The sequence below is a fragment of the Eschrichtius robustus genome, chromosome 13, assembly GCF_028021215.1.
Source record: "Eschrichtius robustus isolate mEscRob2 chromosome 13, mEscRob2.pri, whole genome shotgun sequence".
Lineage (NCBI taxonomy): Eukaryota > Metazoa > Chordata > Mammalia > Artiodactyla > Eschrichtiidae > Eschrichtius > Eschrichtius robustus.
The window spans coordinates 21,595,254-21,610,184 of NC_090836.1; the positions used below are offsets into that span (position 1 = coordinate 21,595,254).

A 14,931-nucleotide genomic window follows, 5' to 3' on the forward strand; every position below is an offset into this window, starting at 1 on the left:
TAAGGAAATAAAATCTGTAGGTAAAAACCTTCTCACAAAATAACTCCAGGCCCAGATGGCTTCAATGATGAATTCTATAAAATATTTAAGGAAAAAATAATATTACTCCTACACAAACTCTTCTAGAAAGTAAAAGAGGAGGGAATATATACCAACTCATTTAATGAGTTGAATATTACCCTGATACCAAAGCAGACAAAGACATTAACAGGTAAAGAAAACTACAGGCCAATATTCTTCACAAACATAGATGCAAAAATTTGAAACAAAATTTTAGCCAATTGAATTCAGCAATATATGAAAAAGATAAACATTCTGACCAAGGGAGGTTTATTCTAAGAGTGCGGGGTTGCTTTAACACTTAAGAAATAAAAAATCATATGATCATCTCAATAGAGGTATAAAAGGCATTTGACAAAATCCAGCATTCATTCATATATTCATTGCCACAGATCAAATATTCTGAATCAGAATCCTGTCACTCCTTTGTTTGAAACTTTCCCATTGCTTCCCATTGCCCATAGTGAAGTCTAAATAGTCTGGTATTCAACGCTCCCTGTGATCTGTCTCCAACCCTGACGCCTACAACCCTGTTATACCTCTTCATGCACTGCTCAGTACAGCCATGCTTATACTCATATCTGATCTTAGCTTTTCTGCCTCCTTCATTTTGTTTATGCTGCTCCTTTGTTCAGCCCTGGCTGTGCATTAGAATTACCATGGCATTTAAAACAAAAACCAAAAAAACAAAATATGATGCCCAATTCCACTAGAAATTTTGATTCAAAGAGTCTGGTGTAAAGTCAGGACATTAAAAGCTCCCCAGGTGATTCAATTTTGTGGGTAGAGTTGAAAACCAATGGTCTAGAATATTCTCAGAGACTCCAAATTTGCATATCCAAAATGTACTTATCTTTCCAAGATGCTTTCCATGATAACTCCTTCACAAAATCTTCCCAGACAATCTCTGCTGGGAAGAAAGCTCTCCTCTGAATGCCTTGTTACCTTACTTGCCTCTCTCTTGATCCTTACCTGCAGGTCTTCATGATCTGTTTGAGTAAAATTTCTTAAAACCATATTCATAAGTTTTTTTTTGAAGTTTTGCTGAAAATAAGTCATCATTTTTAACATGGTAAATACTGTATGAATAATTTGATGAAGTGTTTTTTTTTTTAAACATCTTTATTGAAGTATAATTGCTTCACAATGGTGTGTTAGTTTCTGCTTTATAACAAAGTGAATCAGCTACACATATACACACGTTCCCATATCTCCTCCCTCCTGCATCTCCCTCCCTCCCACCCTCCCCATCCCACCCCCCCAGACGGTCACAAAGCACTGAGCTGATCTCCCTGTGCTATGCGGCTGCTTCCCACTAGCTACCTATTTTACATTTGGTAGTGTATATATGTCCATGACACTCTCTCACCCTGTCACATCTCACCCCTCCCCCTCCCCATATCCTCAAGTCCATTCTTTAGTAGGTCTGTGTCTTTATTCCCATCTTGCCACTAGGTTCTTCATGGCCTTTTTTTTTTTTTTTCCTTAGATTCCATATATATGTGTTAGCATACTGTATTTGTTTTTCTCTTTCTGACTTACTTCACTCTGTATGACAGACTCTAACTCCATCCACCTCATTACAAATACCTCCATTTCATTTCTTTTTATGGCTGAGTAATATTCCATTGTATATATGTGCCACATCTTCTTTATCCATTCATCCGATGATGGACACTTAGGTTGCTTCCATGTCCTGGCTATTGTAAACAGAGCTGCAATGAACATTTTGGTACATGACTCTTTTTGAATTATGGTTTTCTCAGGGTATATGCCCAGTAGTGGGATTGCTGGGTCGTATGGTAGTTCTATTTTTAGTTTTTTAAGGAACCTCCATACTGTTCTCCATAGTGGTTGTATCAATTTACATTCCCAGCAACAGTGCAAGAGTGTTCCCTTTTCTCCACACCCTCTCCAGCATTTATTGTTTCTAGATTTTTTGATGATGGCCGTTCTGACCGGTGTGAGATGATATCTCATTGTAGTTTTGATTTGCATTTCTCTAATGATTAATGATGTTGAGCATTCTTTCATGTGTCTGTTGGCCATCTGTGTATCTTCTTTGGAGAAATGTCTATTTAGGTCTTCTGCCCATTTTTGGATTGGGTTGTTTGTGTTTTTGTTATTGAGCTGCATGAGCTGCTTGTAAATCTTGGAGATTAATCCTTTGTCAGTTGCTTCATTTGCAAATATTTTCTCCCATTCTGAGGGTTGTCTTTTGGTCTTGTTTATGGTTTCCTTTGCTGTGCAAAAGCTTTTAAGTTTCATTAGGTCCCATTTGTTTATTTGTGTTTTTATTTCCATTTCTCTAGGAGCTGGGTCAAAAAGGATCTTGCTGTGATTTATGTCATAGAGTGTTCTGCCTATGTTTTTCTCTAAGAGTTTGATAGTGTCTGCCCTTACACTTAGGTCTTTAATCCATTTTGAGTTTATTTTTGTGTATGGTGTCAGGGAGTGTTCTAATTTCATACTTTTACATGTACCTGTCCAATTTCCCCAGCACCACTTATTGAAGAGGATGTCTTTTCTCCACTGTATATGCTTGCCTCCTTTATCAAAGATAAGGTGACCATAGGTGCGTGGGTTTATCTCTGGGCTTTCTATCCTGTTCCATTGATCTATATTTCTGTTTTTGTGCCAGTACCAAACTGTCTTGATTACTGTAGCTTTGTAGTATAGTCTGAAGTCAGGGAGCCTGATTCCTCCAGTGCCATTTTTCGTTCTCAAGATTGGTTTGGCTATTCGGGGTCTTTTGTGTCTCCATACAAATTGTGAAATTTTTTGTTCTAGTTCTGTGAAAAATGCCAGTGGCAGTTTGATAGGGATTGCATTGAATCTGTACATTGCTTTGGGTAGTAGAGTCATTTTCACAATGTTGATTCTTCCAATCCAAGAACATGGTATATCTCTCCATCTATTTGTATCATCTTTAATTTCTTTCATCAGTGTCCTATAATTTTCTGCATACAGGTCTTTTGTCTCCTTAGGTAGGTTTATTCCTAGATATTTTATTCTTTTTGTTGCAATGGTAAATGGGAGTGTTTTCTTAATTTCACTTTCAGATTTTTCATCATTAGTATATAGGAATGCAAGAGATTTCTGTGCATTAATTTTGTATCCTGCTACTTTACCAAATTCATTGATTAGCTCTAGTAGTTTTCTGGTGGCAGTTTTAGGATTCTCTATGTATAGTATCATGTCATCTGCAAACAGCGACAGCTTTACTTCTTCTTTTCCGATTTGGATTCCTTTTATTTCTTTTTCTTCTCTGATTGCTGTGGCTAACACTTCCAAAACTATGTTGAATAATAGTGGTGAGAGTGGGCAACCTTGTCTTGTTCCTGATCTTAGTGGAAATGGTTTCAGTGTTTCACCATTGAGGACAATGTTGGCTGTGGGTTTGTCATATATGGCCTTTATTATGTTGAGGAAAGTTCCCTCTATGCCTACTTTCTGCAGGGCTTTTATCATAAATGGGTGTTGAATTTTGTCGAAAGCTTTCTCTGCATCTATTGAGATGATCATATGGTTTTTCTCCTTCAGTTTCTTAATATGATGTATCACGTTGATTGATTTGCATATATTGAAGAATCCTTGCATTCCTGGAATAAACCCCACTTGATCATGGTGTATAATCCTTTTAATGTGCTGTTGGATTCTGTTTGCTAGTATTTTGTTGAGGATTTTTGCATCTATGTTGATCAGTGATATTGGCCTGTAGTTTTCTTTCTTTGTGACATCTTTGTCTGGTTTTGGTATCAGGGTGATGGTGGCCTCGTAGAATGAGTTGGGGAGTGTTCCTCCCTCTGCAGTATTTTGGAAGAGTTTGAGAAGGATAGGTGTTAGCTCTTCTCTAAATGTTTGATAGAATTCGCCCGTGAAGCCATCTGGTCCTGGGCTTTTGTTTGTTGGAAGATTTTTAATCACAGTTTCAATTTCAGTGCTTGTGATTGGTCTGTTCATATTTTCTATTTCTTCCTGGTTCAGTCTCGGTAGGTTGTGCATTTCTAAGAATCTGTCCATTTCTTCCAGGTTGTCCATTTTATTGGCATAGAGTTGCTTGTAGTAATCTCTCATGATCGTTTGTATTTCTGCAGTGTCAGTGGTTACTTCTCCTTTTTCATTTCTAATTCTATTGATTTGAGTCTTCTCCCTTTTTCTCTTGATGAGTCTGCCTAATGGTTTATCAATTTTGCTTATCTTCTCGAAGAACCAGCTTTTAGTTTCATTGATTTTTGCTATTGTTTCCTTCATTTCTTTTTCATTTATTTCTGATCTGATCTTTATGATTTCTTTCCTTCTGCTAGCTTTGGGGTTTTTTTGCTCTCTTTCTCTAATTGCTTTAGGTGCAAGATTAGGTTGTTTATTCGAGATGTTTCCTGTTTCTTGATGTAGGTTTGTATTGCTATAAACTTCCCTCTTAGCACTGCTTTTCCTGCATCACATAGGTTTTGGGTCGTCGTGTCTCCGTTGTCATTTGTTTCTAGGTATTTTTTGATTTCCCCTTTGATTTCTTCAGTGATCACTTCGTTATTAAGTAGTGTATTGTGTAGCCTCCATGTGTTTGTATTTTTTACAGATCTTTTCCTGTAATTGATATCTAGTCTCATAGCGTTGTGGTCGGAAAAGATACTTGATACGATTTCAATTTTCTTAAATTTACCAAGGCTTGATTTGTGACCCAAGATATGATCTATCCTGGAGAATGTTCCATGAGCACTTGAGAAAAATGTGTATTCTGTTGTTTTTGGGTGGAATGTCCTATAAATATCAATTAAGTCCATCTTGTTTAATGTATCATTTAAAGCTTGTGTTTCCTTATTTACTTTCATTTTGGATGATCTGTCCATTGGGGTGTTAAAGTCCCCTACTATGATTGTGTTACTGTCTATTTCCCCTTTTATGGCTGTTAGCATTTGCCTTATGTATTGAGGTGCTCCTATGTTGGGTGCATAAATATTTACAATTGTTATACTTTCCTCTTGGATCGATCCCTTGATCATTATATAGTGTCCTTCTTTGTCTCTTGTAATAGTCTTTATTTTAAAGTCTATTTTGTCTGATATGAGAATTGCTACTCCAGCTTTCTTTTGATATCCATTTGCATGGAATATCTTTTTCCATCCCCTCACTTTCAGTCTGTATGTGTCTCTAGGTCTGAAGTGGGTCTCTTGTAGACAGCATATATATGGATCTTGCTTTTGTATCCATTCAGCCAGTCTGTGTCTTTTGGTGGGAGTGTTGAATCCATTTACATTCAAGGTATTTATCGATATGTATGTTCCTATTCCCATTTTCTTAGATATTTTGGGTTTGTTATTGTAGCTGTTTTCCTTCTCTTGTGTTTCTTGCCTAGAGAAGTTCCTTTAGCATTTGTTGTAAAGCTGGTTTGGTGGTGCTGAACTCTCTCAGCTTTTGCTTGTCTGTAAAGGTTTTAATTTCTCCATCAAATCTGAATGAGATCCTTGCTGGGTAGAGTAACCTTGGTTGTAGGTTTTTCTCCTTTATGACTTTAAGTATATCCTGCCACTCCCTTCTGGCTTGCAGAGTTTCTGCTGAAAGATCAGCTGTTAACCTTATGGGGATTCCCTTGTGTGTTATTTGTTGTTTTTCCCTTGCTGCTTTTAATATGTTTTCTTTATATTTAATTTTTGATAGTTTGATTAATATGTGTCTTGGCGTGTTTCTCCTTGGATTTATCCTGTATGGGACTCTCTGTGCTTCCAGGACTTGATTAACTATTTCCTTTCCCATATTAGGGAAGTTTTCAACTATAATCTCTTCAAATATTTTCTCAGTCCCTTTCTTTTTCTCTTCTTCTTCTGGGACCCCTATAATTCGAATGTTGGTGCGTTTAATATTGTCCCAGAGGTCTCTGAGACTGTCCTCAGTTCTTTTCATTCTTTTTTCTTTATTCTGCTCTGCAGTGGTTATTTCCACTATTTTATCTTCCAGGTCACTTATCCGTTCTTCTGCCTCAGTTATTCTGCTATTGATCTCGTCTAGAGTATTTTTAATTTCATTTATTGTGTTTTTCATCGTTGCTTGGTTCCTCTTTAGTTCTTCTACATCCTTGTTAAATGTTTCTTGCATTTTGTCTATTCTATTTCCAAGATTTTGGATCATCTTTACTATCATTATTCTGAATTCTTTTTCAGGTAGACTGCCTATTTCCTCTTCATTTGTTAGGTCTGGTGTGTTTTGACCCTGCTCCTTCACCTGCTGTGTGGCTTTTTGTCTTCTCATTTTGCTTATCTTACTGTGTTTGGGGTCTCCTTTTCACAGGCTGCAGGTTCGTAGTTCCCGTTGTTTTTGGTATCTGTCCCCAGTGGCTAAGGTTGGTTCAGTGGGTTGTGTAGGCTTCCTGGTGGAGGGGACTAGTGCCTGTTTTCTGGTGGATGAGGTTGGATCTTGTCTTTCTGGTGGGCACGTCCACGTCTGGTGGTGTGTTTTGGGGTGTCTGTGGCCTTATTATGATTTTAGGCAGCCTCTCTGCTAATGGATGGGGCTGTGTTCCTGTCTTGCTAGTTGTTTGGCATAGGGTGTCCAGCACTGTAGCTTGCTGGTCATTGAGTGAAGCTGGCTGGGTCTTGATGTTGAGATGGAGATCTCTGAGAGATTTTCGCTGTTTGGTATTACGTGGAGCTGGGAGGTCTCTTGTGGACCAGTGTCCTGAAGTTGGCTCTCCCACCTCAGAGGCACAGCCCTGATGCCTGGCTGGAGCACCAAGAGCCTTTCATCCACACGGCTCAGAATAAAAGGGAGAAAAAAATAGAAAGAAAGAGGATAAAATAAAATAAAATAAAGCTATTATAATAAAAAATACGAAAACAAATTATTAAGAATAAATGTATTCAGAAAAAAATTTTTTTTTAATTTTTAAAAATAGATTTATTTTTTATAGTAAAAAATAAGAAAAAAATTATTAAGAAAAAAATTTATTACGAAAAAAATTTTTTTAATTTTTTAAAATAAAAAATATAAAAAAACTTATTAAAAATTTTTTTAATTTCTAAAAATAGAAAATAAGGAAAAAATTATTAAGAAAACATTTATTAGGAAAAAAAATTTTTTTAAGTTAAAAAAAAAATATATACACGGACGGACCTAACGCTAGGACTAATGGTGAAAGCAAAGCTATACAGACAAAATCTCACCCAGAAGCATACACCTATACACTCACAAAAAAAGGAAAAGGGGAAAAATTAATATATCCTGCTCCCAAAGTCCACCTCTTGAATTTGGGATGATTCGTTGTCTATTCAGGTATTCAACAGATGCAGGCACATCAAGTTGTTTGTGGAGTTTTAATCCGCTGCTTCTGAGGCTGCTGGGAGAGATTTCCCTTCCTCTTCTTTGTTCGTACAGCTCCCAGGGTTCAGCTTTGGATTTGGACCCGCCTCTGCATGTAGGTCGCCTGAGGGCGTCTGTTCCCCGCCCAGACAGGACTGGGTTAAAGGAGCAGCTGCTTCGGGGGCTCTGGCTCACTCAGGCTGGGGGGAGGGAGGGGTACGGAGGAGGCGGGGCGAGCCTGCGGTGGCAGAGGCCGGCGTGACGTTGCAGCAGCCTTAGGCGCACCGTGCGTTCTCCCGGCGAAGTTGTCCCTGGATCACGGGAGCCTGGCAGTGGCGGGCTGCACTGGCTCCCGGGAGGGGAGGTGTGGAGAGTGACCTGTGCTCGCACACAGGCTTCTTGGTGGCGGCAGCAGCAGCCTTAGCGTCTCCTGCCCGTCTCTGGGGTCCGCGCTGATAGCCGTGGCTCGCGCCCGTTTCTGGAGTTCGTTTAGGCAGCGCTCTGAATCCCCCCTCCTTGCGCGCCGCGAAACAAAGCGGCAAGAAAAAGTCTCTTGCCTCTTCGGCAGCTGCAGACTTTTTCCCGGACTCCCTCCCGGCTAGCTGTGGTGCACTAACCCCTTCAGGCTGTGTTCACGCCGCCAACCCCAGTCCTCTCCCTGCGAGCCCGAGCCTCAGCTGGCGGGTGAGCAGACAAGCCTCTCGGGCTGGTGAGTGCTGCTCGGCGCTGAGCCTCTGTGCGGGAGTCTCTCCACTTTGCCCTCCGCACCCCTGTGGCTGCGCTCTCCTCCGTGGCTCCGAAGCTTCCCCCCTCCGCCACCCGTGGTCTCCGCCCGCGAAGGGGCTTCCTAGTGTGTGGAAACCTTTCCTCCTTCACGGCTCCCTCCCACTGGTGCAGGTCCCGTCCCTATTCTTTTGTCTCTGTTATTTCTTTTTTCTTTTGCCCTACCCAAGTACGTGGGGATTTTCTTGCCTTTTGGGAGGTCTGACGTCTTCTGCCAGCGTTCAGTGGGTGTTCTGTAGGAGCAGTTCCACGTGTAGATGTATTTCTACTGTATCTGTGGGAAGGAAGGTGATCTCCGCGTCTTACTCTTCCACCATCTTGCCCCTCCCTCCCTGATGAAGTGTTTTTAGATGATTGAGAGAACACTTGGGTATTCACTACAATTAAGTGGCAAAAGTGGTTGATTTTAGGAAATCTGACATAAGGGGGAAAAGTTTTCCTTTATGTTTGACCCTTAACTTTGGCTAACAACTTCTTTTAGTCCTCAAACACCCTCTATCAACATGTGCTTATCACTAATGGGCAGAAGACGTAAATATACATTTCTCCAAAGAAGACATATAGATGCCAAAAGACACATGAAAAGATGCTCATCATCGCTAATTATTAGAGAAATGCAAATCAAAACTGCAGTGAGGTACCACCTCACACCGGTCAGAATGGCCTTAACTAAAAAGTCTACAAATAATAAATGTTGGAGAGGGTGTGAAGAAAAGGGAACCCTCACACACTGTTGGTGGGAATGTAAATTGGTGCAGCCGTTATGGAAAACAGTACGGAGGTACCTCAAAAAACTAAAAATAGAGTTGCCATATGATCCAGCAATCCCACTCCTGGGCATATATCCAGACAAAACTATAATTCAAAGAGAAACATGCACCCCAATGTTCATAGCAGCACTATTTACAATAGCCAAGACATGGAAACAACCTAAATGTCCATTGACAGATGAATGGATATAGAAGATGTGGGGTATCTATCTACCTATCTATCTATACATCAGCCATAAAAAAAGAATGAAATAATGCCATATGCAGCAACATGGATGGACCAATAGATTATCATACTAAGTGAAGTAAGTCAGAAAGAGAAAGACAAATACCATATGGTATCACTTATATGTGGAATCTAAAGTATGACACAAATGAACATATCTATGAAACAGAAACAAACTCACAGACATAGAGAACAAATTTTTGGTTGCCAAGGGGGAGGAGAGGTGGGGGAGGGAAAGATTGGGAGTTTGGGATTAGCAGATGCAAACTAGTATACATAGGATGGATAAACAACAAGGTCCTACTGTATAGCACAGGGAACTATATTCAGTATCCTGTGATAAATCATAATGGAAATAATATGAAAAAGAATGTATATATATGTATAACTGAGTCACTTTGCTGTATACCTGAAACTAACACGACATTGCAAATCAACTATACTTCAATAAAAAAAATTTTTAAATGTGTGTTTATTACTAAAAATTCACAATTTAATCTGTTGTTTGTGCAACAAGAAAAGCAGGGTTAAGTAAATGCATAGATGAGTCAGCTTTTATTTTAGTTCTAATATCAACTTTCTTCCTGATCAATTCTTTTTTTCTACAGATACTAATAACCATAAAAATGGATCAGTAAGTTATAAGTCCACCTTTTTCCTTCTGTCTTGAACTCAAGACAGATAAAAAAAGATTCTAAATCCATCTGAATGATTTGCCAATAATGAAAATTTTCTTGAACAATTGAGTTAACTCTATTGGTAAGCGTTATGTAGTGCTGTTTTCTCTGGCATCTTTGAAGAATTAACTTTCCTTGTTTGGTTCCCTAGAAAGTTATATTGATTCCTTTTAACTGCCTAGGATATGAAACAGTTATATTTTAATGGATTGCTTAGGGTCTTAGATGAGATCATGGATCTAACAACAGTTTAGAGCTTTATTTCCTACGAATTTATTACTCCTACCCCAATAGAAGATATTAAATAATTCAAATAGAGTATTTACCTGGATCTAGATTGGCCCACTTCTTCAAGAATCATAGAAAAGTGCTTCCAAGTTTTCTTGGTGTGGAATGAGTGCACAAGTTTCTTTGAATCACCAAACAAAGATAGGAAATAATCCTCCCCTTCCCCAATCACAGCTGGCTGAGAAGCAAGGACCGGCATAGTGTGTTTCTTTGGAATTTTGAAGTTGTTGAGTCCTTTCAAAGAAACCAAAGAAGGAAACAATAGAGGGAGAAGTAAATAAAAGATTAAAAGAAACCAAAGCTACTATCTTTATTCTTTGCTTCTACAAAATGATATTCTTTATACATTTTACTGTCACAGTCAAACTAAGTGAGGATAGTTAGAAGCTTTAAACCAGTCTATAAAATAATGAGTAAGTGATTATTTTTAGTGACACTCAATTCCTAGAGATTATTGCAGTTATCTTAAACTATCAATTGTATCATCAGCATAATTACAATTTAACTGATTAAGTTGTACTAGAAGCATCATAAGTTTTTGAGTAGGTAAAACATTTGAGTCTCTCAAATTTGGTACATTATATGTAAGTACAACTTTATTCTATTTTGTATTAGCTTTTCTCCCCAAATTGCTACTCATAAATTAAAGTCTCAAATGAGTCCTTTCCTACCAATAGTTTGTATTTTGCCAGGTAAAGACTTAAATTTCCTCTAATTAACTAAAATACTTTATTAAAAAGATAAAGTAATGCTTAAGCAGATTCTAGTAACCTCTTACTCTTTTAAAATTCTCAGTAGTAAGATTCAAATACAAAATAAGTTTCAAGATTTTGCATAGAAAGAATCATGCTGGATAAATCTAATTATGTATCTGCAAAGAGAGAGTAACACTACAGACAGGCATCATGATGAAATAGATAGAGCAATGTGTCTTGTATTTAGACACACCTGTACCTCAGCTCTGTCACTTACTAAGCCAAGTGATTTAAACCTTCCAATTCTCAGTTTTCCTGAAAATAAAATAAGGATAATATTACTTTGTGTGAGGTGATGTGAGGATTGAAGATAGTATAGGTAAGTGTCTAGCACAGTATCTGGCATTTAGCAGGTACTCAATAAATGATAGCTATTATTGTAGCACAGGGACTTTGGTCAATGTGACCCTGAATCCAAAATCATCAAAGGATTAAGACAATCTAGAGTGTGCTTTATCTTCTTGTGTCTTTAACAGAACCAAAGCAATGTGAAAGATGGAAAAAAATAAACACACAGTTCCTAAAGAGGATTTCTCAGAGTATTTTGTTTAGAAGAAATATTTGGAATTAAATTAGTTCATTCCCATTCAAGTGAGTATTTGCTTAATCTTTAAATTCCTTTGGGGAAAGAGAATATATAGCATTCTTAATAGCTCATCCTGAGGGATGAAAATTTTTGTATTCTAAAAGGAAAGAAGACATATTGATTTTAGTTCCAGTTATTATCTCATCTAGAAATGAAATGAACCAAATGCAACAAGTCTTGGTAGACTCAGCCATCTATCTACAGAGTCAGAACGTACAGTAACTGAAGAAGACTTCATCCCAGTACAACTCTCATCTTGCAAGGTGAAACCAGTATATTTGTTCCCCCACCCCCACCCCCGCAATACTAGGAGCTTTCACAGTTCAACTCAAATATAGAACATATACCATAATGATACAGTGACAAAGGATGAGAAATATTACCTCCTTAGATATAAAATGTGTATTTTCACTTTTAAGCATATAGATTTTGGTCATTGCTAAAGGTCATTGTGAATTTAGGAGGTTTCTTCAAAAAATGTATCTTAGGCATACAAACAATGAAGCACAGAGAATATGACAATAATGGCAGTAGATAGATCAAAATCCTGTATAACACTGTGTCAAAGGCTTAGGAAAATACCAGGAACAAAATGAAATGTAGATAGGAAGGAGCAAGGCTGTAAATGTCCACAGAATGGTAGAGGAAAATGAAGACATCAGGTAGTCATGGGTGTATTCGTGCTAACAGTTTTGAAACTTGTTAGTTGACTGGTAAAACAGACCCCAAATCTAGCCTATTCTATGAGAAGGTACTTACAGATACATTCGGATTCACAACTAATTTTATTGAGCACACTTACTATGTTCTAGGTGATTTTCATAAATATCTCATTTAATTCTTAGGATAGCCCTGTGAAGTTGATATTTTAATCCCCATTTTGTAGGTGTGGAAAATGGGACTCAGAGATGCTAAATACCTTACTTAATGTCCCATGTTATTGGGACTAGAAAGGTGGTTTGAACCTAGGTCCTCTGTTTCCAAGGACAGTGGTCTTTTCAGTAAACCTTGATAACATACCCTCAGAGTTCCCTAAACATGGTGAGGAACATACACCTCATAGTGTGAGCACTGCTGAGTGCATTGGCAACTGTCAAAACTTTACTGCTGTTTTCATTTTCCTCTTCTCCAAATTCTTTATTGTTTTTCCCTTTTCTCTCCACCATTTTATTACCTACTTTATATTTCTTCTTTCTCTTATCTACCCGTCTTTCCTTACTTAAGCCATAGTCTCCTAAAGCATAACATACATAAGACGTTGTTAATCTTTCTGGTAGCATTCAGAGAAAGGGCAGTTAATGCTATACATTAGACTTTTTAATCATTTAGCAATTCTAGAGCATCTAAGTGGTCAACCCATGAATCATTATGATAACTCAAGATATTTTAATCATAGAGATGATGTACTTGGCCACATATGTTTACGTGACTTGATTATGACTCCAGTGCTAGAATCAATGGTGAGCAGAGTCAAGTTATTCTGCATATGACATTAAGAAATTAGTATTATTGGAGACAAATAATAAAACATCATTCTGGCTTCTAGGCACATAAAGACTCTATTGAACTATACGCTTTAAAAGTAGTCTAAAAAACTTGGTACATGTTTTGCTTACCCAAGCTGTCTTCTGATTGGGAATGGTTCACTAGAACAGGTTTAAGAGGCTTTGGTCCAATTGTTGATAAAGTTACTCCACTAACCTGAGGGCTAGACAGATAGTAACTGAGAGGTGTTTCATTGGATAATGACTGTGAACATGGCAGTGTAGTGGTATCTGAATCCGTTGACGTTGGAAAAAAATGTACTAAAGATCGTTGTGTCTTTGGGAGATCGTCACGTGTGTCTTCAATTCTGTGTACAAAAATTAGTATAATAAACAAAGTGAGAAAGTCAAAATGATAGACTGTGAGTACAAGAAGCATTAATTATCATTATTACTCAGGGTTTTGCTTTTCAAAGATATTATGCATCTAACACAAGCACAAGAACATCTTATATTTCTAGTTTTAACAATCTAAATAAAACACTTGGTGTCAAGCCATGCTTTTCTCTCTTCTATTTAAAAATCAATAAACTCCTACTTCAGATAGTTTTGCAAAAGTGTAAATGCTGAAAGAAGAAAATAAAAATTACTATATTCCACCAAATAAAAATTTTACCATTTCCTGCCATGCTTTTTATTTTTTATTAAAAAAATTTTTATTGAAATATAGTTGATTTACAATATTATATTAATTTCAGGTGTACAACATAGTGATTCAATATTTTTTCCTTCCAGGCCTTTAATGCATTTTTTTCACTCAAAATTGAGACTCTATAAATCGTTTATATCCCACTTTTATCACTTATTATATTTCCCCTTTCCATTAACATGAAAAACATGATTATCATTTCTGTTTAATATGTAATGGTTTACTATACTTTTTCCTTTAATTTCTCCTGCTGTTTAACTAATTTTCCTGTATTTATAAAGATTCTAGAGTTAATGTGTGCTATCAAATGCACTTTACAAATTAATAACTATAAATACAGCTCACATGTGTATGTTTGTGTGTATCTGTGTATGTATATGTGTGAATGCTGAAGGGACTAGCACAAAAGAGGGAGAAGAAAGACTTACTTTCCAGGTATTATTTTTGTAAGTAAATTCTACTATATGAATAAAGATTTTCCTTTCTTTCTTTTTTATAAATGTAAAAGTATAGTGTGCAAGCATTTAAACAAAATCCCTAAGGTACAGTACACTTATTTTACAAGTAAAACAATATTCTCATGGAGTAGCTCATGAAAAGGCTTATGACAACTGCATTTTATGAGTCACATTGAGGCTCTTCTCAGTAACTTCAAAGCAATCCATGTGTGTGTGAACGTGTGTGTGTTTAATGCTTGAATTGTGAACAAAGTCCTGGGGTCCAACCCTTTGGCTCTCTGAAAAACCAGACACTTGGCCAGCCCAAGCCCTCCCTTCCTGGGGGCCAAATGTCTATCCACTATAAGTCCGGAGCTAAGTGTTTTGCCTCCAAGCACTGTCTCTATTTTGATCTCTTTGTTTTCCAGAGTTCCTATAATGTTATTTTAGCCAGTCTTCTGTTCTTTGGTTTTGTTTTTCCAGATCTTTCCATAACGGAACAAGGGCCTGAAGCTTCCTAATCTGCCATCTTGCTGATGTTACTCTCAATCTCTTTGTTTCCCAAGAGGTATTCATAATCGTTTTGTTATATAATTTGTAAGTTCCTTCATCAGAAATATTATATCTGGAGAGCTCTGTATTCAAAATCAGAATTCTCTAAGTGTGCCTCTCACAAGGCATAGATATCTCAGGCAATTTTTAAAAATAGTTAAATGGCATTGGCTTTGGAAACTGCATTATTATTAGCCCAGTACTTATCAAGCTTGAGCACATGCCATTCTACCGACTCCCCAACCACTCATCTTTGTCAAAAACCTCTAACCCATGAAGATATGCTCTTGAGTATGATTGTGGTGGTAACT

The 14,931-nt window shown here is 37.4% G+C and overlaps 1 protein-coding gene across 2 annotated transcripts in view; it reads right to left on the minus strand.

The window, feature by feature from the left end:
- LMNTD1 (lamin tail domain containing 1) overlaps window positions 1-14,931 on the minus strand; it is a 445,486-nt gene that overhangs the window by 37,053 nt on the left and 393,502 nt on the right. The window contains exons 9-10 of one of the 2 annotated variants that reach the window (XM_068560487.1): window positions 13,055-13,290; window positions 10,136-10,331 (exon numbers count right to left, since the gene is read on the minus strand). In XM_068560487.1, coding sequence (XP_068416588.1) covers window positions 10,136-10,331; window positions 13,055-13,290 — 432 coding nt within the window. Of the gene's footprint in view, window positions 1-10,135; window positions 10,332-11,069; window positions 11,083-13,054; window positions 13,291-14,931 lie in introns of those variants that run through there. The other variant, XM_068560488.1, reaches the window with a different exon arrangement.